This window comes from Aegilops tauschii, chromosome 5 (assembly GCF_002575655.3).
Source record: "Aegilops tauschii subsp. strangulata cultivar AL8/78 chromosome 5, Aet v6.0, whole genome shotgun sequence".
Taxonomy (NCBI): Eukaryota; Viridiplantae; Streptophyta; class Magnoliopsida; order Poales; family Poaceae; genus Aegilops; species Aegilops tauschii.
Genome location: NC_053039.3, coordinates 455,170,611 through 455,198,368, shown reverse-complemented (window position 1 = coordinate 455,198,368; position 27,758 = coordinate 455,170,611). Strand labels below are relative to the sequence as shown.

At 45.4% G+C, this 27,758-nt stretch overlaps 2 protein-coding genes across 2 annotated transcripts; both read right to left on the bottom strand.

Annotated features, from left to right (window-relative positions):
- Positions 1-3,913: 3,913 nt before the first annotated feature.
- On the bottom strand, positions 3,914-4,941 carry LOC109772285 (RING-H2 finger protein ATL80). Its single transcript, XM_020330970.4, has one exon. It carries the CDS (start codon positions 4,811-4,813, stop codon positions 4,250-4,252), a length of 564 nt encoding a protein of 187 aa, XP_020186559.1. The 5' UTR covers positions 4,814-4,941; the 3' UTR covers positions 3,914-4,249.
- A 17,814-nt stretch (positions 4,942-22,755) lies between these two features.
- Positions 22,756-24,499, bottom strand: LOC109772308 (RING-H2 finger protein ATL80-like). The gene has a single exon (XM_020330992.4). It carries the CDS (start codon positions 23,704-23,706, stop codon positions 23,071-23,073), a length of 636 nt encoding a protein of 211 aa, XP_020186581.1. The 5' UTR covers positions 23,707-24,499; the 3' UTR covers positions 22,756-23,070.
- Between the last annotated feature and the right edge of the window lie 3,259 nt (positions 24,500-27,758).

The window sequence follows — 27,758 nt, the reverse complement described above, 5'->3', positions numbered from 1 at the left end:
TTTTCTATATGCACAAGTTCTCGATGTTACGATGATAATTTCTTGACTTTCCATATATAGAAAGAGATGGACTATAAATGACTCTCTGATTTGTGATGTTTTTCGAAATTCATGAACAATTTGGAACTCACGAATATTTTTGCAAAATTTTAAATATATAACTACTTTGCGAATATTTTTTAATTGCGAACTTTTTCAAACTCATGATATATTTTTTGAAATTCATGACATTTTTTAAAATCGCATACATGTTTTCTGAATTCATGAATATATTTGAAATGCATGAAAATTTTATGAATCCATGAATATGTTCAAAAAATCGTGAACATTTTTAAGTTTATAATATGTTTTCAAGTTCGCGAACATTTTTTTGATTCGTGAATTACTTCTGCAATTTGTAAAAAATATTCAAACTTACGAAAAAAGTTGCTTAGAATATTTTTTTATGCGTGATTTTCAAAAATTCATGAACTTTTTTTATTTCACAAACAGTCTTGTACTGTGCGTATTTTCTGAATTCGCTAAATGTTAAATTTGACGACATTTTAAAAAATATCGCGAACATTTTCTTAATTTTTTTGAAGTATATTAGTAGAAAGCAGGGTGAAATGAATAAATTCTTTCCCGCAAAAAATAGAAATGAATAAATTCTGCTTAAAACCACCCATAAAAAATAAGAACGCAAACAACAGTGTCCAGCGCGCAGGTCGCTGTATAGAAGTTCCTGTGCAGGCGTCCCATCACGGCCTAATAAATCTCTGGTACAGGTGTGCAGCTCCAGTGTCTCAAAAATATCACGCGTGCGTGCCGGGCGCCACCACCTTGCCGAACGCCGGCCACCACGCGACGCGACGGGGGCGAACGCGACCCCCGCGCCATCGCCGTGATCGATTCGATCCCTCCACTCCACCACGCTTTTACTATACAACATGTGCAATGTGCGCGTCTTCTTCTTGACGACGCTCCTTCTTTTCTTTGTAAAGCGTACGTACCGTGCCGTACGTGTGCTTTATGTTACACACGCAACTTATGAAAGAAAGGCAGACGCATGCATGCATGACGGCACGAGCCAATTAGTAGAGGGGCAGATCTTTTTAAAAAAAGACTTCCAATCTATTTATCTTCAATCCAAGCCCGTTGACAAGGATGTATGAGTAGTGCGATGGCATAGCCCCCAAAATTGAGGGGCCCCGAACGAAGTGAAAATCGGTAAAATCGTCCCGGTTCGTCGCCTGCCGGCTGCGTTGCCCCTGCCTGGTTCATGATCCAGAGAAAAAACTGTGGCCGGTCGTTCCAACAAAAAAGGCAGCAGAACCCATGTTAGCCCAATCCGATGCCCCACTCCGTTTGGGCCTGTTTGTAGAAATCAGATAAAGGAAACAACGCCGGACTTCTCGCTACGATTTGTCGAAATCATTAATTGAAGAGTACTCGTTGCAAAGATCATTTCAATTCCCCTGGTTGCGATAAGTGGCGCACATCCAGCACGCCACTTGACGCAACCTAGCAATTTTCCTTTTTTCATAGATCCGTTTATTCAAAACGTTTTATCTCTCAAACTGTGCGTCCAAATCTCGAACCGCTTTCACCGTTGGATTCTTCGCGTTGAGATCTTTAAAACTAGATCCCACGTTGATAGGTGTTGATGAATTTTTTTTCACGAAAAAAACCGAAAAAAAAAAATCGAACCGGGAGCACGGGTTTTTTCCCTTTCCGAAAGAGGCACGCCCGTGCCTCTCATGAAATCACAACCGTGCTTCTCGCGGAAGAAAATAAATGCGTTTTTTTTCATTTTCGAGGAGGCACGGCCGTGACTCTCGTGAAAGCACAACCGTGCCTCTTGCGGAGCAAAATCGTGACTCACGCGAAAGGAAAAAAACAGAAAACGCGTTTTTTCCCTTTCCGAGAGGCACGGTCGTGAGTTTCGCAAAAGCAAAACCGTGACTCTCGCGAAAAAAAAACAGAAAACGCGTTTTTTCGTTTCCGAGAGGGCCGTGACTCTCGCAAAAGCACACCCGTGCCTCTCCCGGAGCAAAACCTTGACTCTCGCGAAAGAAAAAAAAAGGAAAATGCATTTTTTTCGTTTTCGAGAGGGCCGTGACTCTCGCAAAAGCACACCCGTGCCTCTCCCGGAAGCAAAACCGTGACTCTCGCGAAAGAAAAAAAACGTGTTTTTTCACGCAAATTTTTTTTCAAGTTTTTTGATTGAAAAGCTGAAGACCGGTGGAAAACCAAAACGTCGAAAAACCCCGGGAAAAAACCGTTTAAAAAGCCGAAAACACGTGCGGAAAAATAAAATAAAAACAAAATCTGAAGGGAGCGCCCAGAGCGCGACACGTGGCGAATGACTGAGAGCGCGCCAAGTGGCGCTGATCGTTGTGAGGCTCCCGAAGGAGCGATCGTTAACTAGTTGCTCTCACGATTTGCGTGTCGCTACGATTTGGTGAGCGAGAATAGCGAGGCGCTGCCTTGACTCCTTCGGTGACGAGATCGATTGCGATCCACCGTGCATCTGGCCGCCGCCGGCGGCGGCTTTGCTACTGCAACACCTCGTCCAGTCATCCCCAAATATATCTCAGGTAAGCAGTAAGTCATAAGCTCTTAATCAAAATCAATGGGCGATGAACACTGCATTAGGTTATATGTTTATACAATCTTCCTCTCTGATTCTTTTGGTACTTTCATGCCAAATCAAACGCAATCCCTACTAGTATTGTATTACTCCTCAGTTAAGATTGTACGTGGTTCTAATCCAATTAATAGGATTAGAATGTGATACACGGCTCGTAATCCAATTTCTAATTCTAGTACTCCATATTCCAGCAGTACTAATTCTTCATACCCATGTGCTAGCTAGCCATACTAGCATATTTCACTTCAAGAAAGACCCAATGTTTTGATGACAATAACAGTGGAAATGATGTCTTGAAGAAAATAACTTTCAAAGATATAAGAATTCAAGAAAGTCCGAAGAGAGTAAGCTTAGCTACATTAGGTTTTAGTTACATGGTCTTCTTTAAATTTTGGGCCCCATTTTGCATTTCGCACCGGGGCCTCGAATTTCTGGAGACGGCCCTGCTTCAATCATGGTAGTACAACGAACACCAGAAATAAAAATTATTAGAGGGGCTGATCTAGATGTTTGTATTCACGGGCTTTAATGAGGAAAAATGTTTTTACAGACACTTTAGCTAGATTTCAGTCAGCTGAATTTTAGTTTTGTGGTCAATCGATTTTCTGACCCTTGGATTGTGCTTTAAGATTTGTGTAACTTTTCTTTTTTCTGTCAATTTTTGTTGGTGGTATTGGGTTGTTTGGATTCGATTGACGCCTATTTTGGGTCAGTCGATTTCCTTCTTGGGCTGGATTTTGGTGTGTATGCTTTTTTTTTCATGTTTTTACTTTTGTATTCTGCACGTGTATGCTTTTATTTTTTATTTTTCTGTTGAGTTTTTTTTCTTCTTTACGTGTATTTTTGGATGTTGAGTGCGTCGAAATGTATACATGCAAGTACTACATGTACAAATTACATCAGAGTACAGAAACTTCTTTCTTTATTTTTTTATTTTCTTTCTTCTTAAAGGGTTTCAATCTTCGCTAGAAAATTTCATTATTTTGTTTTGATTTTTATTATCTTTCTTCTTAAAGCGTTTTATTCTTCCCTAGAAAAATTCATTATTTTGTTTTCATTTTAATTTTAATTTATTTCATTTTATCTCTTTAATGGTAATACCTTTATTTTTGCATATTATAACAAAACGCAATTTCTGTGTAAATTGCTTGCAGATTTTACCTTACCTGGTTTTTATCGCCTTTCTTCTTAACGGGTATTGTCAATGTTCAGTTTTTTTATATTCGTTCTTCTTCAAGGGTAATACACGGGCCAGGGAGTCCACCGGTGAGCTTGGGATTCAGCAAACACGTCAATCAACTAACTTGTAGCCATTCAACTGAAACGAGTTTGGGTCAGTCGACTAACCCAAAAAGAAGTCAGTCAACTGACCTGTAGAAACATACCAAGCGGTGCATCATCGACCCATGGCATGCACACCGTCCAGTTGCACGTACGCGTATACAGTATACGGTATACAGATGTGTTCGGATGACATGACACATGGGAAATGTATGTAAACAACTAATCAAATGGCGCGTATGTACGTACGTGAGCGACTACGTCTGAACATAATCTGTACTCTGCAGCAGCTGCGGGAACAGACCAGGATATGTATGTAGACGGCCGGTCGGTCGCCTACGATGACGACGGCCGGCAGCGGCCTGCCACGGCACAGCACGTCGTCGTACCCGCGGGAGGATGGGTGGTTGGCGGCGCCGGCGACACGACGACGAGGGCGCGGCGGCAGGACGGGCAGGTGGAGCTGGAGAGGAGCCACACGTCGACGCAGGCGGCGTGGAAGCCGTGGCCGCAGTGCGGGAGCACGCGCACCTCGTCGCCGCGCGCGAACTCCGCCAGGCAGATGGCGCACTCCGGCCGCTCCCCCTCCTCCTCGTCCACCTCCCTCGGTTCCGGCCTCCACGACACGGTCGGCAGCGACTGCAGCGTCTTCTTCTCGAGGCCACCGCACGGCGCCTTGGCCGCCGGCCCGTCGACGGAGAAGGCGGAGGGGTTGCAGAGCAGGGAGCAGCGCGCGACCATGGCCAGCCCGACCACGCACAGCAGGAAGCAGAGCACCGCAATCACGATTAGGACCGTGTCCGTGTGCGCGCTCGTCCCACCGCCGTCCATGGTGGCCGCCGGAGGCGCGGCCATCGCGGCGAGGCGGTCGACGGACTGCTGCAGCAGGTGGCGCGGCATTGTCTGGTTCGTTCTCGGTGGCCGGTGGGTCGACAGGCCGACAGGATGAGGAGATGAGCACCGTGCCAACGAGCGCGCGGGGCCAGTTTAGGTCGTCTCTCAGTGTGCTCACTGTGTAGCGGGAGTTGCGAAGGAGGAAGAGTTGCGTGCTCCTGCAGCGGTTTTTATAGCCGGGTCATACAGTAAGTGGGTGGCTTAGCTTAGGTAGTAGGGATATGATTGATAATTAAGCTGATATAAGTGGGAGTGTCACTCTCGACCAATTCTTGTTTGAATACTCGTTGAATGTCTTCATTGCTACACTCCCTGCATTTTTCTTCGCCTTTTTAGCTGCAACTGGGTACATGTCACTCTCAAAAGTTAGGTGCGACCGATCTGGACTAATTAAGTGATTGATCTATTCTTACTTCCCGTCTTCTTCTTGTTTGTAAGATATACTCCCTCCATCTCATAATATAAAAGCGAAACCTAGAGAATTCTACTCGAGTGGGACAACTTTGCTAGTGCTTGGTCAGGGTCAAAGTGGTGTACAAGTACGTACGTACGTATCAGAATGAACAGGCTATCTCAAGTGAGCCGACCGATCGAGCGCGTGCTGTTTTCCTCGCCCCTGGCGGCTGTAATCCTAGCCGCCGCCAGGAGTGGCCGATCTTCTGGCGGTGAGCTCGGTTGTCGGTGGCGAGGGAGGTCGCTGGATCCATGTGTGTGGATCGTTTTTATTTTCTTGTAGTTTAGGTTTTTAGGTTGTTCATCGTCTTTGCTTCGGCAGCGACGATGACTGCGCTGAATAAAGATTTTTCGGATCCTTCCCTAACAAGATCATCGGTCCTATGGTTGGCGATGGATTTGGAAACCAGTCTGTTCAAACAAGGATGGCGTAGCGGCGACGGCATCCTCGTGGTGGACCTGTGTCCTCGGGCTCCGTCGTTGCGACGACGTTTGCTCTAGTGTCGGCACGGAGCTTGGGAGGTAGTCCAAGAGCGGATGCAGACACTAGTGCAGAACAGGCCTTTATCACCGGTTCGTAAGGGCCTTTAGTGCCGGTTCTGCAACCGGCACTATGGAGTGGAGACTAAAGCCCCCCCCCCCTTTAGTACCGGTTCGGCACGAACCGGCGCTAAAGTGCCACCACGTGGCACGAGCCAGGCCCGGGTGCTGGTAGACCATTAGTACCGGTTGGTAGCACCAACCGGTACTAAATGTTTGGGGGGGGGGGGTTGGTTCTAGTTTTTATTTTTCCATTAATTTTGTGTTTTCCATTTAATTCTTTTTTGTTTGCTGATATTTTACGATACAACATATTGTACATGTTATGCATATATATAAATAGATTTTCTCGTAAAACTGATCATACATATATAATCGAATGTCTCACAACCACCATTAATTATTCACACATACACATGTATATATATACAATTTCTCCTACATGTTGCCTTGGTGCCTTCGGAGCACGATGACAAGTGGTTCATGGGGGCGGTAGCGGGTAATAGTATTCTCCTTTGGGATCTATGACCTGATCGAGCAAAAATCCCGCTATTTCCTCTTGAAGTGCTCGTATGCGCTCATCTGATAGGAGCTTGTCCCGCACCTCTTTGAACTGTTAAGAAGGAGATCAATATGCATGTGTATTAGTTGTGTGACTAGATATCGACAATCATGTAAGATTTGTGAATAGTGTTCTGGCAAACGTATCCAGTCCTGTCTATCAGATCTGCTCCTTTCGGACGCCATCATGCGAATGTTCTCGCAAACGTAGTATGCACACACTTCAGTCCCCGGCGCCTGCTTCAGGGCCTTTACGACAATAGAATTTAATCAGATAATAATTAATCAAGCATGTTAATTAATTAATGGTATTGAAACAAGAATTAAAGAGATGGTAGCTAGCTAGCTAGTACTACTTAATTACTTACCTTGGGTCGATACCAACATAGCTTTTGTCGCCATTTTCCTAGAATCACCTTGATGTACTTTGCCCAAGCCCTACCCGCCGGCAAAGAAAATTAATAAAGGAGTTATTAAAAATAGTTCATATCAGAAAATGACGAACTAAATAGGCCGAGATATAGTTAATAATGATTGAAATAACCTGTCGACTATCCCCTTCACGATGCTGTAGTCACTATTTTTTTAAGTAGTGAGTCCAGTACTTTAACTTTTCCTTCGTCAACTTTAATGTCTAACAAGATCCAGTGGAAGCTGCATGCGCATACGTTTGCATGTATAAATTAAGCGGGCATGTGCATAACACTAATCAACTATAACCCTAAACCCTATACATTTATTAACATGTAGCTAGTAAGCAAAAACAGAATTTGTAGTACAAGATAGTGTGACTCACTCGAAGTTGTAAGGAAGTAGTATATCTTCATTGCTATTGAGGCGCTTCAAGAACTCTACCATGTTTTTCTCTACATCTTGTCTACACCATTCTAATTTCCATGTGTATTCATTAACGGTATATGGGTCAATGAACCCAATGCCATAGCGTCCAGCTTTTTTCATTTCATACATCTTCATCCTGCATAATACCACATAAAAGAATATATAGTGAGGATATATAATTACAGGTAATTAATGATCAATCAATGAGCACTAGAGCTAGCTTGAGACTTAAATTACAGAAAGAAATCACTTACAGACAATAGCAACTGACGATAGATTTGTCGAGTGCATCTTGATTGAATAACTGAAATAGTTCTGAATACTCAACGGCCAGAGCTTTCTTATGGAAGTAATGATCTTCCTCGACTTGCACCATGAGGGACTCTCGATTGGAAATCTTGATAATTTTCATGTATCAATCATGCAATTCATACATTCTCGTTGGGAGGTTCTTGACCTCCTCGGGCTCGACCAAAGGTTTGCCGCGGACATATTTCCGTTTTATTTCCTCCTCTCTAAGCGGAGGCATGGGCTCGATATCGAGGAGTTGTCCAACAGTGATCTTGAGCATTTCAGCCTGCATTATATGCTCCTCGGTTATTACCACATCGCCCAGCTCGGGAACGTAAACGGTTTGCCCACAATAATATTGGGCGCGCGTACTCTCATGTGTTGTTGGCACAACAAGCGGGGGGGTCGATTGCGCCGCCTGTTCTCCCAGCTGGGGAACGGTTTTCCCGCATTTTTTGACAGCTGATTGTTGGCTCGAGCTCGAGCTCGCTTCTTTCTGTAGTCGTGCTCGATGTGCCTTCCTGATTTGGCGCTCATAGTCTGAGTCAACAGGCTTGGGAGCTGGTGGTCTAGCCATACGAATGAAGTGGTCAATCTTTTTCTCAGGCACTTTCTTCCTCGGCGGCGTTGCCGGTTTCGGTTGAAAATGAGCGTCCACTTCGGCCCGCACTATTGCATCATTTTGCTCCTCGGTCATGTCGTATGGCCTCTGAGGAAGAGGAGCGAGGCTGCTTGGACCATATTTATATCGCTTGTCTCCGCCTGTACTTTCTGTACTACCTCGACTCGTACCGCTACGCACCATAGCTGCGGCGTGTCTCTTCTGCGATTGCTTAGGCGGCGGAGACGGCTGACGTGGCTTAGTTGGAGCAGGAGGAGTGGCCTGACGCTGTGCCGGACTTGAAGCAGTAGGTGTGGCCTGACACGGTGTCGGACTTGAAGCAGGAGGTGTGGCCTGACGCTGTGCCGGACTTGAAGCAGGAGGTGTGGCCTGACGCTGTGCCGGACTTGAAGCAGGAGGTGTGGCCTGACACGGTGTCAGACTTGAAACAGGAGGAGTGCCCTGACGCTGTGCCGGACTTGAAGCAGGAGTCTGCTCACGCATTCGTGGACTTGGAGGAGCGGGAGTCTGCTGACACGGTGGCGGACTTCGAGGAGGAGTCGGCAGACGCGGTGTCGGTGGACTTCGAAAGATGATGCAATCCTTTTTCCATAGGATGATACGATGTATGGCCTCTCCCAGTGTTTGCTCGTCGTCACCTCCAGGAATGTCAAGCTCTAGCCCCGAATATGGGCCCACCACCTCATCAACCAAGACACGAGCATAGCCCGCAGGAATCGGGGCGCAATGGAAGGTTGCTTCGGGGGTAATTGTAAAAGCAATGGCGTTCGCCACCTTCATGGATATGTTCTTCATTTTGAAGTGTAGCTCACAGTTAGTGTTCTCTATGATGTCATCCACAGGGTATGTATCCAGCAGTGCGTCGCCCGGGGCGGAACCAACGCTGCTTCTCGGCATGGATGGGACGGTGCTATCCAATGCTGGATGATCATCCGCTTGCTGCTGCCGCTGCTGAGACCCCCTTTCCTGGCTAAGTGAGTTGATCTGCTGCTGCTGCTGCTGGAATTTGAGTGCCAAGTCCGCGTGCCTTGCTTCTAGGCCTTGAAGGCGTTCCGCATCCTGCTTCCTCTGCTCCTCCTCCAGCTTCCTCTTCTTCTCCTCCTCCATCTTCTTTCTTGCACGGGTCCTGTAGTCGTCGTTCCATTCCGAAAAGCCCTCATACCAAGGAATAACGCCCTTGCCTCGTGTTCTTCCCGGGTGTTCAGGATTTCCCAGGGCGCGTGTAAGCTCGTCGTTCTCTCTGTTGAGCGTGAACACCCCCTTTCGAGCATCTTCTATTGCGTCAAGTAACTTTTGTTCTGCTCCTTTTAGACTTGCCTTCTTCGAGACCAGGCATGTCTTCGGGTCCAACGCCCCCCATGCGCATAGAACCAAGTTCTGCACCTGGGGGCCAGCTCCTAGTAACCGGAGTGACCCCTGCATCCTCCATCTCTTGCTCAGACTTATCCCACTTAGGCATTGCCACCGCGTAGCCACCTAGACCCAGCCTATGGAACTGCGTCTTTTTTGCGGCATTGGCCTTGTTTTTTCTCGACCGTTCCTTAGATAATTATGATTCCTTGAATTTCATGAAAGCGGGCCAGTGTTCTCTTTGCTTCTCCAGTGTTCCCTTGAATTCTGGAGTCTTCCTTTCTGCAGCGAGGTAGTTGGCCCATACAGTTTTCTTGTGGGTGTTGAATGCAATTGCCATCTTCTTAAGAGCAGCGTCCTTGACTTTCTGCACATCTGCATCAGTGAAATAATCTGGTAGGGTGAAATGTTCCATCAGAGATTCTTAAAGCTTTTGTTTTGCTCTGTCGTCGACCCAAGTAACATCTGGGCGTTTAGTTTTTGGCTCTTTCCATTCTTGAATGGAGATCGGGAGTTGGTCCTTCACAAGAACTCTGCTGACGAACGAACTTGCTCGCAATGTTCTTAGGCGTGAGGGGTTCGCCACTAGCTTTGATGGAATCGATATTGTACTTTACACCCTCCTTCAACTTTTTGCTCGGGCCGCGCTTTGTCCTGCTGTCTGTAGAAGCAGATTTGCTCGATCCGGAGGGCTGAAAGAAAAAAGATCGATTCGTTAATATATCTTCAAATAAAAAAACATGTGATGATCACTAGATACCTGCTTATATAAATATACCTCGCTGGTAGTCTTTGTTATTTCAAGATCAACATTGTATTCGTCATCATAATCATTGTTTGCGTCATCATAATCATAATCATAGTTCATGACTTCATCAGCTCGGTCGTCGAGATCGAATATCTTATCATCATCCTCCCCGGTATTGTTCAGATATTGGGAGCCGTCATTTACTTCATTCAGATCATCTGGCCTGCTAGGGCTGCGTGTGATCTCGAACAGGGCCTCTTCTCCCTCTCTGCCGGTATTGTCCGCCATAGCTTTTATTTAACTAATACAGAAGAAAGATAAAACAATTTAGTATTCAAATTACAATGCATGGATGCAATCAATAAGAAAAAACTGAATCATATAGTACATAATATGCATCGTCTCGAATAATATATAATCTCGAATACATCGTCTCGAATAATATATAATCTCGAATACATCGTCTCGAATAATATATAATCTCGAATACATCGTCTCAAATAATATATAATCTCGAATACATCACTGGCTAGATAGCTAATAAAGATCGAATACTATAGAAGAATCTAGGCCACTCGCGGTTCCTGGGGCGCGGGTGGTGGACACCCAAAGACAAGGAACCATCACAGGATCATATCTCCGCTCATCTGCCCAAAGAACCTGCCAGGTATTGGAGAACCTGACGTCCATAGCAGCCATGTAGCGATGGACGTGCTCGTCCTCCTCCCTGACACGACGACGCACCACCTCCGGCGGGGCCGGCTCCCTCTGCACCGAATGTGGCCCACGCGAACGCCACCAAAGGAGATCAGGGTCGACGACGGGACCCGAGGCCGGGTTCCTCACCAAGCGTCGCGCCCCTCCAGGTAGCACCTCCCAGTGCCAGCCCGGCGGAGCCCAATCCCGGACATGGGTCCTCTGAAGCAGGACGTCGTCGCGAACGGGTCGACGGCGAGGATGCGGGCCGGGCATCGTCGACAACAAATACTATATGCCGCAAAAGTAAAGTAACATTTTTTAAATGATTGGATTGTGATTTCTTATATGCAAATTCTAAATTTTATAACTAAAAATATAATAAACTAAAAAACATCGACCATATCGAAAACTAACATTTCTAACATTTCTATAACTAAAATTGTATAACTAATTTTTCTTTAACATTTCTATATAACAAACATTTCTATAACATTAATACAGAAAAACTAACATTTCTATATATAACTAACATTTCTATATAACTAACATTTCTATAACATTAATACAGAAAAAACTGAAAAATCTAATAACTAAAAACAGAAAAACTAAAAACTAAAAACTAAAAACAGAAAAACTAAAAACTAAAAACAGAACAAAAATTGTGTATGTGTGTGTGTGTATGGTGTGTGTGTGTATGTGTGTGTATGTGTTGTGTGTGCAGGCGACGACGATGGCGCTGGCGGCGCGCGCGGCGGCTTCGATTGGAGGGAGAGGAGAGGGGGGGACAGAGGCTCACAGCGCGGGCGAGGTCGAGGCGACAGCGACGGCGACGCGGGCCGGTGCGGGGACGGGGACGCGGGGCGGTGCGGGGATGGGGACGGGCCGGCGACGCGGACGGCGCGACGAGGACGGGGGCGGCGCGGAGTCGACGGGGACGGCGCGACGGCGGCGGCGACGGCGCGGGACGGGGCGGCGGCGATGAAGCAGAGAGAAGTGGGAGGAAACTAACGAAATTTTCGTAAGTGTTTCTTATATAGGATGGTCCTTTAGTACCGGTTGGAGCCACCAACCGGTACTAAAGGTCGATTTTGGCCAGGCCAAGCGGCGGAAAGCGCCCACCTTTAGTACCGGGTGGTGGCACCAACCGGTACTAAAGGCCCACCCTTTAGTACCGGTTGGTGCCACCACCCGGTACTAAAGGGTGTGCGCTGCCAGGCGAGGGGCACAGAAGTTTAGTCCCACCTCGCTAGTTGAGGAGCGCCAGGACCAGTTTATAAGCCCCGACGCGGGCACTGCATTGAGCTCCTCTCAATAGCAGGCCTTCTAGGCCTACCTCTCCTACTCTGCCTGTGGGCCTACTGGGCTTGCGGGCCTGCATCCTGGCCCAACTACAGGTTGGGTTTCTAGTCGTATGCAGGCCGCTCTGGCCCAATAGGTGGGCTTTTTTATTTTCTTATTTTTTTGCTTTATTTATTTTTGGTTTATTTATTTTTGAGTTGTTTTTTGCTGTATTTAGAGTTTTTTTGGAAATATTTTTGCTTTAGGTACAAAAAATTACAAACTTTCTGTTAGTGCCGGTAGTTTACAAATTTGAATAGTTTACATTTTGAATTATTTGAAATTCGTGTGAATCACTAGTTTGTGAATAACTTAACTTTGAAAATAGATTTTCAGTGATTATTTTTTCTTATGTTTAATATTAGTGTGTTTTATCATTATATTCAATTTGGTAATGCTTAGGTTATTTAAAAAATGAAATCCCTTTGTAACGGATGAGTTTTTGTCCGAAACCCTGATACTTCGAAAGAGATTGTCCATTTTATACACGAAGTGCATCCAGTTTTTGCGGTAACCCTCTCTACTTTTTTGCACATGCTATGTGGGTGAAATTATGATACCATGCCAACTTTCAACCTTTTTTGAGTTCATTTGAAATGCTTTTCAATTTCAGGGTCATTTAGCTGAAAAAATCAGTAAATGCATGAAAGAATTTGTTTGCACATAAAATTTCTTCGCGTTTCAAATGCCAAAACACATAACTACCCTAACTATTACAGAGATTCCCTTCTGGGTGTGAAACACAGAAGAAAGTGATGATAGTGAAGCCGATCACATCCCAAATCTTTGGGTGTGAAACTTTTTCTTCGCGTATGTCCCTTTGCGCCGTAGCCATGGAAAATTTTCATCATTTAACTGGATGCTCGGGTCAATATTCACTATGAATGGAGCAATTTCATCAAACTTTTCATAATCTTCTGACATGTCTGTCTTGTCATCCACTCCCACGATGTTTCTCTTCCCAGAAAGAACTATGTGGCGCTTTGGCTCATCGTATGATGCATTCGCTTCCTTATCTTTTCTTTTTCTCGGCTTGGTAGACATATCCTTCACATAGAAAACCTGTGCCACATCATTAGCTAGGACGAATGGTTCGTCTGCATACGCAAGATTGTTGAGATCCACTATTGTCATTCCATACTGCGGGTCTTCCGTTACCCCATATCGTGTCATATTGACCCATTTGCACCGAAACAAAGGGACCTTCAAATCACGTCCATAGTCAAGTTCCCATATCTCCTCTATGTAACCATAATATGTTTCCTTTCCCGTCTTGGTTGTTGCATCAAAGTGGACACCACTATTTTCGTTGGTGTTCTTCTTATCTTGGGCGATCGTGTAAAATGTATTACCATTTATCTCGTACCCTTTGAAAGTCATTATATTCGAAGATGGTAACTGGGACAGCGAGTACAGGTCATCTTCAATAGAGGCATCATGCATGGTACGTGTCTACAACCAGCCGGCGAAACTCCTGGTTTGTTCACGTGTAATCCAGTCATCAGACCGCTCTGGGTGTTTGGAGCGTAGAAAATTCTTGTGTTTGTCCATATACGGAGCCACCAAGGCGGAATTCTGTATAACTGTGTAGTGTGCTTCAGTGAGAGAATGTCCGTCCATACATATTTTTTGATTCCCTCCTAGCGTGCCTTTTCCATCCAGTCTGCCCTTATGCCGCGATTCAGGAACACCAATAGGCTTAAGGTCAGGAATAAAGTCAATACAAAACTCAATGACCTCCTCATTTTCATGGCCCTTGGAGATGCTTCCTTCTGGCCTAGCACGGTTATGAACATATTTCTTTAAGACTCCCATGAACCTCTCAAAGGGGAACATATTGTGTAGAAATACAGGACCCAAAACGCTAATCTCTTCGCATAGGTGAATAGGACGTGCGTCATGATGTTGAAGAAGGATGGTGGGAACATCAACTCGAAACTGACAAGACATTGCACCAAATCATTCTCTAACCTTGGTATGATTTCTGGATCGATTACCTTCTGAGAGATTGCATTGAGGAATGCACATAGCTTCACAATGGCTAATCGAACGTTATCCGGTAGAAGCCCCCTCAATGCAACCGGAAGCAGTTGCGTCATAATCACGTGGCAGTCATGAGACTTTAGATTCTGGAACTTTTTCTCTGCCATGTTTATTATTCCCTTTATATTCGACGAGAAGCCAGACGGTACCTTAATACTGAGCAGGCATTCAAAGAAGATTTCCTTCTCTTCTTTGGTAAGAGCGTAGCTGGCATGCCCCTGATGTATGCCATCTTTTCCATGCATACGTTGCTGGTCCTCTCGTGCCTCAGGTGTATCTTTTGTCTTCCCATACATGCCCAAGAAGCCAAGCAGGGTCACGCAAAGATTCTTCGTCACGTGCATCACGTCGATTGTGGAGCGGACCTCTAGGTCTTTCCAATAGGGCAAGTCCCAGAATATAGATTTCTTCTTCCACATGGGTGCGCGTCCGTCAGCGTCCTTTGGAACAGGTTGTCCGCCAGGACCCTTTCCAAAGATTACCTTCAAATCCTTGACCATATCATGTACATCAGCACCAGTACGGTGCCGAGGCTTCGTCCGGTGATCCGCCTCACCTTTGAAATGCTTGCCTTTCTTTCTTACGGGATGCCTGCTCGGAAGAAATCAACGATGTCCCAGGTACACATTCTTCCTACAATTCTCCAAATATATACTGTCAGTATCATCCAAACAGTGCGTGCATCCGCGGTATCCCTTGTTTGTCTGTCCTGAAAGGTTACTGAGAGCAGGCCAATCATTGATGGTCACGAACAGCAACGCCTTTAGGTCAAATTCTTCCCCCATGTGCTCATCCCACGCACGTACACCTGTTCCATTCCACAGCTGTAAGAGTTCGTCAACTAATGGCCTTAGGTACACATCAATATCGTTGCCGGGTTGCTTAGGGCCTTGGATGAGCACTGGCATCATAATGAACTTCCGCTTCATGCACAACCAAGGAGGAAGGTTATACAAACATAGAGTCACAGGCCAGGTGCTATGGTTGCTGCTCTGCTCCCCAAAAGGATTAATGCCATCTGCGCTTAGACCAAACCATACGTTCCTTGCGTCATCTGCAAACTCCTTCCCGTACTTTCTCTCAATTTTTCTCCACTGCGACCCGTCAGCGGGTACTCTCAACTTTCCGTCTTTCTTACGGTCTTCTCTGTGCCATCGCATCGCCTTGGCATGCTCTTTGTTTTGGAACAAACGTTTCAACCGTGGTATTATAGGAGCATACCACATCACCTTGGCAGGAATCTTCTTCTTGGGGCGCTCGCCCTCGACATCACCAGGGTCATCGCGCCTGATCTTATAGCGCAATGCACCGCATACTGGGCAAGCGTTCAAATCCTCGTACTCACCGCGGTAGAGGATGCAGTCATTAGGGCATGCATGTATCTTCTGCACCTCTAACCCTAGAGGGCAGACAACCTCTTTGCTTTGTACATACTCTCGGGCAATTCGTTGTCCTTTGGAAGCATATTCTTTATCATTACCAGCAACTTTTCAAATCCCTTGTCGGATACGCCATTCTCTGCCTTCCATTGCAGCAATCCCAGTGTGGTGCCCAAATTTTTCTTGTCAGCTTCGCAATTCGGGTACAAAAATTTCTTGTGATCCTCTAACATGCGCTGCAACTTCTTCTTCTCCAAATGACTTGCGCAGTTTCTCTTTGCAACGGCAATGGCCCGACCTAGATCATCAGCGGGATCATCTGATGCCTCTTCTTCAGCTTCTTCCCGCATTGCCAGCTCAGCTTCTTCCCCTATTGTTGTATCATCGTATTCAGGGAACCCATGGCCAGGATAGCTGTCGTCGTCCTCTTATTCTTCATTGTCTTCCATCATAACCCCTCTTTCTCCGTGCTTGGTCCAAACATTATAGTGGGACATGAAACCGGACTTAAACAGGTGGACGTGAATGGTTCTTGACGTAGAGTAATTGTGATCATTCTTACAGACTAAACATGGACAAGGCATAAAACCATCCGCCCGCTTGTTTGCCTCAGCCGCAAGCAGAAAAGTTTGCACACCATTAATGAACTCGGGAGAGCATCCATTGTTGGCTCATCTTCATTACACAACACCGAATAGACCAAATTAATACAAGTTCATACATAAAGTTCATACAAGACTTAAATGCAACAAACAAATAACTCTCTAACTAAAGAATTTAAATGCAACAACAAATGCGATCAAGATCGCAACTAAGGTAACAATTGATCCAACAGCATAATGATACCAAGCCTCACTATCAATGGCATATTTTCTAATCTTTCTAATCTTCAAGCGCATTTTCTCCATCTTGATCTTGTGATCATCGACGACATCGGCAACATGCAACTCCAATTCCATCTTCTCCCCCTCAATTCTTTTCAATTTTTCTTTCAAATAATCGTTTTCTCTTTCAACTAAATTTAACCTCTCGACAATAGGGTCGGTTGGAATTTCCGGTTCACAAACCTCCTAGACAAAAATATCTATGTCAACTTGATGGGCATAATTTGTCATAAACACGAAATGCAACAACTAGTTTTAAAAGAGAATATACCACATCCGAATCATAACAAGGATGAGGGCCGACGGGGACGGATATCAAAACCATGACACTATGTATAACAAACAACGTACGGGTAAGATAATTATACGAGTAACTATATATCCAAATCACACAAACATCAATTTGGTAATGTAAAACATTCATGAACAAGAGGCTCACCACAAGGTGGTGCCAGCGACGGAACGGTGCGGGCGATCGACTGTGGTTACGACGGAGATTTAGAAGGCACTAAGTAAACCACACCTACATATGCAAACTAAGTGTTAGTTTTGACCACAAATTGCATATAAATCAAATACTAGCACATATATTTTCTACCAAATTACTAAACTCATAAATCAATCACTATACAAAGCATTGCAAGAGCTAATCTAGCAATGACAGATGAAAGGACAAAGTTGCTAACCTTTGTGATCATTTGAATAGATGGGGGCCTTCAAATATTGACAAATTTTGGGTAAAATGTGTGATGAGCTCGAGAGGAAGAGGGGAAGAACAGAGAGGAGAGGGGAAAGGGGAAGAACAGAGCGAGCTCGGGTGGACGAAGGGCTTATGTAGGATGACCTTTAGCACCGGTTTGTGCCATGAACCGGTACTAAAGGTGCTGGAGGGGCCCCGGACTGACAACATCCTGCCACCACTCACTTTAGTATCGGTCCGTGGCACAAACCGGTGCTAAAGGTCGGCCACGAACCGGTACTAATGAAAGCGGCTGGCTAGCCGTTGGAACCGGCACTAATGCACACATTAGTGCCGGCTCAAAAGCAAACCGGCACTAATGTGCTTGACATTTGACCCTTTTTCTACTAGTGAGATTGTGGTCTACATCGACGACATCGGGAAGACGAAACATGTGTTGGGCTCGTGGTTCGTGGATGGCAGGTATGATTTCCTCCTTCGGCGTCTTAGTCATGTGGGAGTGCCAGATCTGGGATTCAATTGCGTGTGCGGGGTGTTGCCCTGGTCTGATTCGTTTAACGGTAAGGGCTTCACTTTTGGTGAGCCACCTTGGAGATCCACAAAGCTGCATATCAGCGATGAAGCCGCGTCAAGCTCGGGTGAGGAGGTGATTCGTCATTCTTTTTTTGATGGGGCAGATGACGGGTGTTGGTGTCAAGCTCAGAGATGTTATGCTATCTTTTCAGTTTTGTCATGTCGGTCTTTACATAACTTGTACTTTATTCTTTATGATATGAATGAAACACGTATTATCATGAAAAAAAATTGGAGCGCGTACGTACGAGGAAAAACAACAACTCCTACTGCATGGACTAGCTAGGAGTAGGCAGGAATAACGAGAGGTGAGAGCGTGACCGACCAGACCCATGTGTGTATTGTCGTCCGGCACGTCAGATACGTGTGCCAAAGCAAAGCCAAGATCTATCTATCCGGATAACATATCCGCCGCGCGCCGTACCTACGCTACTCTATGCACCAACCTTTTCTTCCAGGCAAGGAAAATATGCACACACACCCACTTGTACACTCACTTTTGGCACTGGTTGCTACTACTACAAGCGCCACATGGTGATGCAAAACCTAAACCCGTCTTGATTCAATGCATGAACGTGGAGAAGAACGTTGTCATCGGTCAAACTGCGCGTCAACACGTACGCCGCGCGCGGCCTAAGGGCATGTTTGGTTTTAAATAAATCACCACTTATAAGTCAAAAAATGAAAAAAATGACTTATTTTGCCAAACAGATCCAACTTATAAGTCACCCAGCTTATAAGTCATAAGTTGCTTCATCCCAACTTAAAACTTATAAGTCACCCCCTTTTGCATGAGTCCCACCACCTTTACATAGAAAAACAAGATGGAAAGATATGGTCAGGTGACTTAATGGAACTAAACAGGCCCTGAAACCGTGGCTCACTCCGAGTCGGGACTCGGGACGCGATAAGAAAGTGATCAGGTGGAGCTAGTCTACCACTATGGCCTATGGGCCTAGGGTAGTGCGGTGGCGACCCGAGCCCGACGGACGGCATGGACGCCGGCAGCACGAATTGGTGCGGCCCGCTCTGCGCATGCAACTTGGGATACTCTGCATGCCCTTTTGGATTCTATTGGATCGGCCGATCACGTTTTCTTTTCTTTTAGCTGCTCTCCTTTTGCTGCCACTTGTGATCTAATCTAGATGTCAATCATGGTGGTTAGAATAGGATCGAAAGGGGGCGAAACAAAGCAAAGCAAAGCGTAAAGGAGGCCCGACCGACCGACGGGATAACCCGATCGATGCCGTAAATAAAGGAGATCAGTGCCTACTAGATCGATCGATCGATCACACCCAGGGCGCAAGATAAGATTGTATACATGACAATAATCCCATTGTCAACACCGACCTGGACGTGGTTGGTGGTTGCCATGCACTTGACTGGAGAAAGCATCCTCTTTTTACCGGTCTACGTGGATAGACCGATGCTGCTTGCTGCTTCGCCGTGCCGCCGGCCGCCGGTGCCGGGGTCAGGGCAGAAATAGTACTTGAGGGTGCGGAGCGCGAGAGGTCAAAGAACCCTCGAATCGAAGCGAATCCATGGAAGCAATTCGAAGAGAGTTGGTGGCGCGTCGACTGGTTGTTGCACTTGCATGCTCTGGGTGGTCGGAAATGGGCATCATTTGTATACGTGAGGTCGACGGGTCGCCATGAACCGCACGAGGGAGAGAGAGAGAGAGGGGGGGAGAGAGACCTCCCTCGATCATTCATGGCGATGGATGACCCGGCGTCCGTCCGTGCAGGCGGGCGTACGTACCACAATCATCACGGCGGCCTAAAATATCCCGCGTGCCCGGTCGGCGCCACCACGTCGCCGACGCGACGGGAGTGAGCACAACCGCCGCCATGATTGACACTTGACCAGACTGAAGCCATCGGTCGACATGAACATCTACGCATCTTGGTGACGAGGATGATCTTTACCGAAAGCGTAGGTGCCGGCCGGGCCGTACGTGTGCTTTGTATACGCAACATGCAGCACACACGTCTGTGTCTTCTTCTCTTTTTTAAGGTCTGTCTAAAACACATCTATATGTGACATAATTATGCCGCATTTAAGCTGATATCCATTCTGTTTGTGGTTTTTTTCTATTTTTTTTTCTTGTTGCTGCATTATATATTTAATCAATTTGTCTAATTCACATCTAGATGTTTTCTAAGGATGTCACACCTAAGCTTTCATAAATAACACAGCAGCAAGGAAAAAAAAACCTAGGACAAAATAAAAATAGATCACACATCTAAATGTGTTCTAGACAGACCCATATTTATTTATGGAAGGTTAGATGTGACATCCTTTAAAAACGGAAGAAAATTTCGTGGACACCGGCTGCAAAGTCCATCCTGTGCGTACCCATGCCAGTTTGTCCACGTGTCCCCTCCTTGCATCCGACCGCCACCGCTCGTTCCCATCCGATCGGTGCTTCCCTCGGCTCGGGAGCGCTCGCTCGGCTCCAAACGCGTGCGATCACGGCTCGCTCACGAGGCAAGGCCGGCTGAGGCGGAGGCCCACACCGGTCATTTCGTCTCGCAGTCTTGGCGTCTTTCGTGCGCGGCCGCCGCCGCCGCCCGCAACCGCTTCCCCCTCCCCCTGGTCCGCCATGATGGAGGGCACGGTGTGCCCAATCCAGGGTTATCCCGTCTCCGGCGCCGGCCTCTCACTCCAGCACGCGCACCTCCATCTCGCCCAGGACTGGTGACCCCCCCCCCCCCCCCCCCCCCTTCGTGGCAAGTCTGAAATTTTGTGTTTCCTTCAGGCTGTTAGCATGCAATTGGCTCCTTCAGATAAGATGTTTGATTTGCTAATCGTACATGACTACATGTTAATTAGATATTTTGATTAAACTGAGCACGAACGAAGTGCAACCTGGCAAGATCGTATTTGATCGGATCGTTTGATTCACTCAGTCGAGCTACAAAATCAATTGCATCACTAGTTTCAGAGTAAAGAAAGTGTAGTTTCAGACTGAAGAGTGTTTAGTTTACAGGAGGACGAACTGTACATGATTTTGCTATATGTCTAACAACTATCTGACCAGACTCAGATGGATTAATAATTTAATGCGATTTGTGCATGTCTTTGCAGCTGTGAAAGAGAAGTACACCGCTGGAACAAGACAATTGACGTCATGAAAACAATTAGACAACATCAATAATTCCTGATGAGTAGACTTAAAAGTAGGATTTTGATATATTGCAAATCTGGAGTAGACTTCATGACAAATGGTGTACCAGTGTATAGCAGATTGCTCTCCCTGACAATTTCCAACTATAATGCACAGTTGTACACTGTATCTTTTCATCTAAGATATATATGAATGATTTGAGATTCTCAACTTGATGGGTCCGTCATTAGAAAATATATGCTATTTGTGGTGTTTTTATTTAGTAGGCCTAAATTCAGTTCAAGGCAGACAGCACTATGTGTCTGAAAATTCAGATGTATTGCATATCTGAAGTGGAATTCATGCTCCTCTGTTTTCTACCGTCTAAACCACATCCATAAAAAGCATGAAGTTCAACTGGAGCAAGGATTGCTTAGGTTTAGTATGAAATATGTCAGCCCTTTAGGGCAGGCATTATGGAAAATACAAATGTTTTAAATCAGAGGTCTGAAAATCTGAAACTTCCGCAGGTGCTCGGCCTCAAAGATTTAACACTTTACACATTCTGTCGCATAATCAATGTAATCTCGCAGAAATCCAGAGATGATGACAAAATTCAGTGTACTACAGTGCATCAATTATAATTCATAGATACACCAAATGACATAAAAAAATTTGTACTCCTTATAGGGTGCGCGTAATACTAATCATCAAAAGGTAACTTTCTAGCAGCTGACGACAATGTGGCATCCTGCTCAACCCCAAGTAGAAGACTTGTAAATCCGCCTTGGATGGAAGGAGCTGACATGGTTGAAGGTTGCCCATACACATCATTTGCAAAGTTTAGCATTGTGGCAGTAGCGTATCCGCCTTGGATCAACGGTGCAGCCATGATCGAAGATCGCCCATAGACATTATTTGAAAATTTTGGCATGATATTAGTAATGTCAATACTACCAGCATGCACATCCTGTATCATAGAATATGAAATTGTTTATAAAACATGCAAGTCAAATATGTTTTTTCCTCCACTTTGAGAATTTGTTTTCCTAAGCTTACTGAAGAACGCATATTAATTTTGAGCAGTCATTTGCTAAGTAATCAGTGCATAGGACAGTACTAGAGTACGATAATCTTATGCCAATTGCCTGACTAGGATCTCGCTTTTCAACCCGTACCTGCATTGGTTGCTCTACACCAGCGACCCCGTCGTCCTGCTGACCTCCTTCTCCTCTCATGGCGGTGGTCGTATCCTCCCGGACTGCTCCTCCTGACATGACGCGCTGGGGCTGGTCGCCGGCAGTGCCACCATGGTCGTCCTTGTGAGCCACACTGACATATTCCGTCATGGCTGCTCCCGTCATTCTCGACGATACTACAGCTTCAAACTGCTGCGGCCATGGATGGCTGATGGGGCCTTGCGATGCAGAGGATGACGATGCGTTTGGGCGTGAGGCAAACATGGTTCTGGTCTCGCCCGGCGGAGTGAGGGCCGGACCAGGGTTCCCTCGGCCGCCACCAGTCTCATCTGCCATGATCAGATCGCCGCTATTCAAGGGAATCAGGTGCTATCAATCACAAGTATGCGTATCTGATTGAAAGGGCATAACGACGAGAGCCGATTGCGTGCAGTTTTTGCAGCCGAGCGGAGCCCAGCGAGCCGGGATCGCACTTGTTTTGAGCCGACTGAACCCATCTGAGCCAAGGGACGCAAGTAACGGAGCGGAAGAAACAGCGATCGCCCGATGGGAAGCTGAGACACGTGGACAAATCCTGGCATGGGTACGCACGGGATGGACTTTGCAGCCGGTGTCCACGAAATTTTCTTCCTAAAAAACAACTAGATGTGAATTAGATAAATCGTTTTTTTACACCGCGTCGCCGGCCAGATTTTGTTAAATCAATCAACTGAAAATGACCGATCTACAGGTATTTACAGATGAAATATGTTACAGACCGAAATTAACTAAGTGATGCACCATCGCACGCTGTACAGTTGCATTTTGTACTCTCTCTGTTCCAAAATAGATGACCCAACTTTATACTAACATTAGTATAAAGTTGGGTCATCTATTTTGAAAGGAAGGGAATACGTACGTGTACTTACCAGCTACATAAGTATACCAACCAAAAGAGCTAGCTGACAAAAGAAAGGTCAGAGGTGGAAGTGCCCCGTCCGGTCTCGTCGGCTACTGTGCCGGCGGCTGAGGCCTGCGCAGCCGCGACTACGTCGGCACGGTCGCAGCACGTCCGGGGAGGGGGCGACTCGGTGGCTGCCGGCGATTGGGCGGCCACGACGACGAGGGCGCGGCGGCAGGACGGGCAGGTGGTGCTGGAGAGGAGCCACGCGTCGACGCAGGCGGTGTGGAAGCCGTGTCCGCAGTGCGGGAGCACGCGCACCTCGTCGCCGCGCGTGAACTCCGCCAAGCAGATGGCGCATTCCGGCCGCTCCGCCCCATCCTCGTCCACCTCCTTGCTCGGCTCCGGCTGCCACGACACGGTCGGCAGCGACTCCAGCGCCTTCTTCTTCATCCCCTTGCACGGCGCCTTGGCCATTGCGCCCGGCACGTACTCGACGGAGAAGGCGGAGGGGTTGCACATGCGGGAGCAGCGGGCGACCATGGCCAACCCGACCACGCAGAGCAGGAAACAGAGCACCGCCGCCAGGATGAGCAGCGTGTCCGTGTGCACGCTCGTCCCACCGCCGGCCACCGGCCGGGCGGCCATCGCGGCCAGGCGGTCGACGGACTGCTGCATCAGGTGGCGCGGCATTCTCGTTCTTTCTCGGTGGGACAGGATGAGATCGGACTTGAGAGCACTGTGGCAGGAGGGATGGAGGGGCCAGTTTTAGGTCGTCACCGTGTTGTGTGTGGTGGGGATTGCGGAGGAGGCAAGAGTTAGGTGTTTGAGCTGCGTTTGTTATAATGTCAGGATTAGCTAAGCTTAGGTAGAGGGATACGATTCATAGCGATGCTAAGCGGGAGTGTCACTTTCGAACCATTTTTCTTATAGAATATTTTCATTGCTACATTCCAATCTCTCTGCCTTTTCCTTCATCATTTTTGCTACAACTGGATACATGTCACTCTCCAAATTAGGTCCGACGTATCTGAGCTAATTAATCTATGCTTTGCTACTTAGGAGCACATTTATTTAAGATTTAGAATCTTGTACTCGAGATGGAGATACAAGCATCTCTCGCACTTTCCCGGAAAACCTTTGACCCTTGAAGATTTTTTGGTTTGAGTACTTGATCACAGTCACAAAATATGATACCAGTGTACTATACGATCGCACATACCCATCTGAATATTTAAGCAAACCAACCAACCATAGAGAATTGTTATTTCTATCTCTCTCCGTAAAAAAATATAAGAGCGTCCAGATCACTACTTTAGTACACTAGTGTAGAACTGGGCTTTAGCACCGGTTCGTAAAGGCCTTTAGTGCCGGTTCCACAACCGGCACTAAAGAGTGGGGACTAAAGGTCCCCCTTTAGTACCGGTTCATCATGAACCGGCGCTAAAGTACCACCACGTGGCACGAGCCAGGCTCGGGTACTAAATGTTTGGGGGTGTTTTGATTTTATTTTTTATTTTTCCTTTAATTTTGTGTTTTCAATTTAATTTACTGATTATTTTAGTTGTTAAATCATTAGGTGAAAGTACCGCAGATTAGTTTCAACTGGATGCATGTGAATCCTAGCTAGGATCCATCCAGCTGAAACTAATCTGCGGTTTTTTTCATAAATGATATAATAACTCATCATCATCATCATCATATTAATATAAAAACTCTTGCATCATATCATCAACAACAGTATACTAGCTAGCTAAAAATCATCATAGTCGTCATTACCACTGTTTATTCATCATAGTCATTACCGCTATCTAATCACCACCAACACTAGCTTAAAGAAAAAACATTCACTTGTACCAGAAGCAAAGATATCATCGAGTTCAACATGGTCATGATATTATAAGCGTTCATAACACCACAAAAGCAAATCACTCTTTGAGATTAAGTTCAGGACGAAGAACACGGACATGAGAGGACAAGTACTAAGAGCATGAACTAGCTAAATCACTCATGCTGCTCTCTCTCAGGTAAAATAGCATAGAACATGTATAGCTCTCCTGATTCATCATACTGGAGCATGCAGATGAACCTGTCTCCTAATCGTGGGCTGCGCTTCTCATTGCTGCCCCCTAGTACTTCTCTGAGATCGTTAACAATTTTGCTCCAATCTTTCACTATTAAGCATTCATCGCTTTTAGAAATCCTGAATGCACTCATGTGCAATGTAGGATATCTTGGCCGTAAGCTAACAATTGACATGTGACCTTTAGTCTCGATCCACTGAGGCACAACTGTCATCGGGAGTCCCTGTTGAAGAACATCGTATAGTAATTAATATACTTAGCAATGAAAGTTTAGCAAAAAAATAATGTATGCAAAAGATACACTGAGGACAAATAGTAAAAATCTTACCATCTTTCGTAAATAGATGTAACCGTAGTTCAATACGATCACTATTGGCCGCACGTTTTGAGTACTAACATTTCTAAGTGCAGGAAAAAAATTTGTCTTAACAATATGAAGATCCTCAAGCCATGAAACATAATGACTTATCTCCATGCAGTTTAGTTCAGCTCCGGGATAGTAGTAGGTCCTGTCTACCAAGCGCCGGACATGTTTGCTTGAATGAAAATAAGCTGTCAATAGAAATTAGTTGTCAACTATTTTTGAATAAACAATATCAAAGACATAAATATGGTTGAGAAACTCACATAATGGTAGAACTGGAGGCGTATGCACATCGACCCAGATGTATTTATTACCTTCAATATCATCTTCCGGACGAATATCAAATGTGATAACCATATCAGGCTCAAATGCATAAGCCTTGCATAGTGATTGCCAAGTTTTACATTCAAAATAGGTGTACGTGTCTGCATTGTATAATTTGACGTTGAAAGTATAACCATGCTCGGATTCAGGTAAACTCTCTTTACCTCCATAGTTTCCATAGCACTGAAACATATCTTATCCAAGACAAAAATTCTTACATGACAGGGGATGCGTTAATAGAATAGTGAAAATTTAAAATTATAAGTTGAAGCAAATGAAGCATATATAAGTCATGCTTAATTACGAAAAAAGACTTGTCGTTGTGACTTACTGTATCCACTTCAAAGGTCTCATCCAGCTTGATGCTGAAGCGCCTATCATCAACAAGGAAATTTCTGTCGCACAGGCCGCGCTGGTCTTCACAGTATTCGCACTTAATGAAAACTTTTTCGTCGTCAGACGACATTTCCTATGTTCATATAGGTGAAACATTAAACACTTACTTGTTCTATTAATTCAAACTAATTCAACTACTTATATTAATTCAACTAAGCATTTACTAAAAATAAACTTGTTCTATTAATTTTCTTACTAAAATAAAGTAGCTGGTTCTATATAGTTTGAGAAGTAACATATTTAAGGTGGTAAAAATCTTGCTAGGGGAGCGAGGTGGGACTAAAAACAGCCTGCCACAACCTCTTTACTACCGGTTCATGCCACGAACCGGTACTAAAGGGGCTGGCCAGGCACCAGCCTCTTTAGTATCGGTTCGTGGCATGAACCGGTACTAAAGGTTCGCACTGAACGGGTATTAAAGATCTCCTCCCGCCTAGCCGTTTGAACCGGCACTAATGGACACATTAGTGCCGGCTCAAATGCAAACCGGGACTAATGTATCTCACATTTGACTCTTTTTCTACTAGTGGTACATGCTAATTTTAAAATGAGAATTGTGCAAATACACAACATTTAGGGCCCGGGTAACTGATAACCACAACTCTAGGGAACAACAACTATAGGACTAACCAGTAACAAAAAAAAACACAAATTATATCAGAACAACCATTTCAACAGAAATCTGATGACCGGGTCCCATCAGTAGGTGGTGCTCTTTTTTAGCCTGAGCTCAGTAACTATAGGAGTAACCAGTAATGAAATTAAAATGTGATTGGAAATTCAAACTGGTCAAAATATATCCAAGATTTTTGTCTATTTAAATATCTTGTCAACCTGAGTTCAAATATGTAAAATGTTTGGAAAGCTAAAATTCGATTCAAAAGTTATGATCAGTTCAAGATGCCATATTGAAAATAGACGCAAGTTTTCTGTTTGGAGAGAGAGGAGGACACGACGTGCATGCAGTCACCACTCAAGGTGGCAATGAGTTGGGGACGAAACCCGTCGGGTTTTCGCATGCCCATCCTCGTTCCCGTGAGAAAACAGTAAGCCCGTGTCCGTCCTCATGCACGGATCCCGTTTTTTGCCCATTCCCTAAACCCGTAGAGTTTTGTGTACCCACGGGAACCCATCCCCGCAAACGGTCAGCAAAAATAGCAGCATTTCTCTAGAAAATAAAAGTATATTTCGGCAAATAGCAACAACAAAATCAGCACTTTTCAGCAGCAAAATATGGGACCAATAGTAGCCACAAAGAATAGCATTTCAGTAGCAAACATGAGTATACTTCAACAGCATTTCAGCAATAACAGCAGCAAAAAGGAGCATATTTCAGCAAGAAAACATGAGCATTTTCAGCACAAAACAATAGCATATTTCAGCAACAAACATGTGTACTTCAGCACAAAACAATAGCATATATCAGCAGCAAATATGAGCATATTTCAGCAACAAACATGAGCATATTTCTGCCATACATAGTTCAACGAGATGGCAATTCATGGTTAATGTTTTGCTGGAGGTGGGATGGATTAAAATTAGGGGGTTAAAGCAGGCTGCTAAGTTTTCGCCGGCTC

Bases quoted from the DNA above. Each gene is read 5' to 3' on its own strand.
- LOC109772285 (XM_020330970.4), bottom strand. From the start codon at position 4,813: ATGCCGCGCCACCTGCTGCAGCAGTCCGTCGACCGCCTCGCCGCGATG.
- LOC109772308 (XM_020330992.4), bottom strand. From the start codon at position 23,706: ATGCCGCGCCACCTGATGCAGCAGTCCGTCGACCGCCTGGCCGCGATG.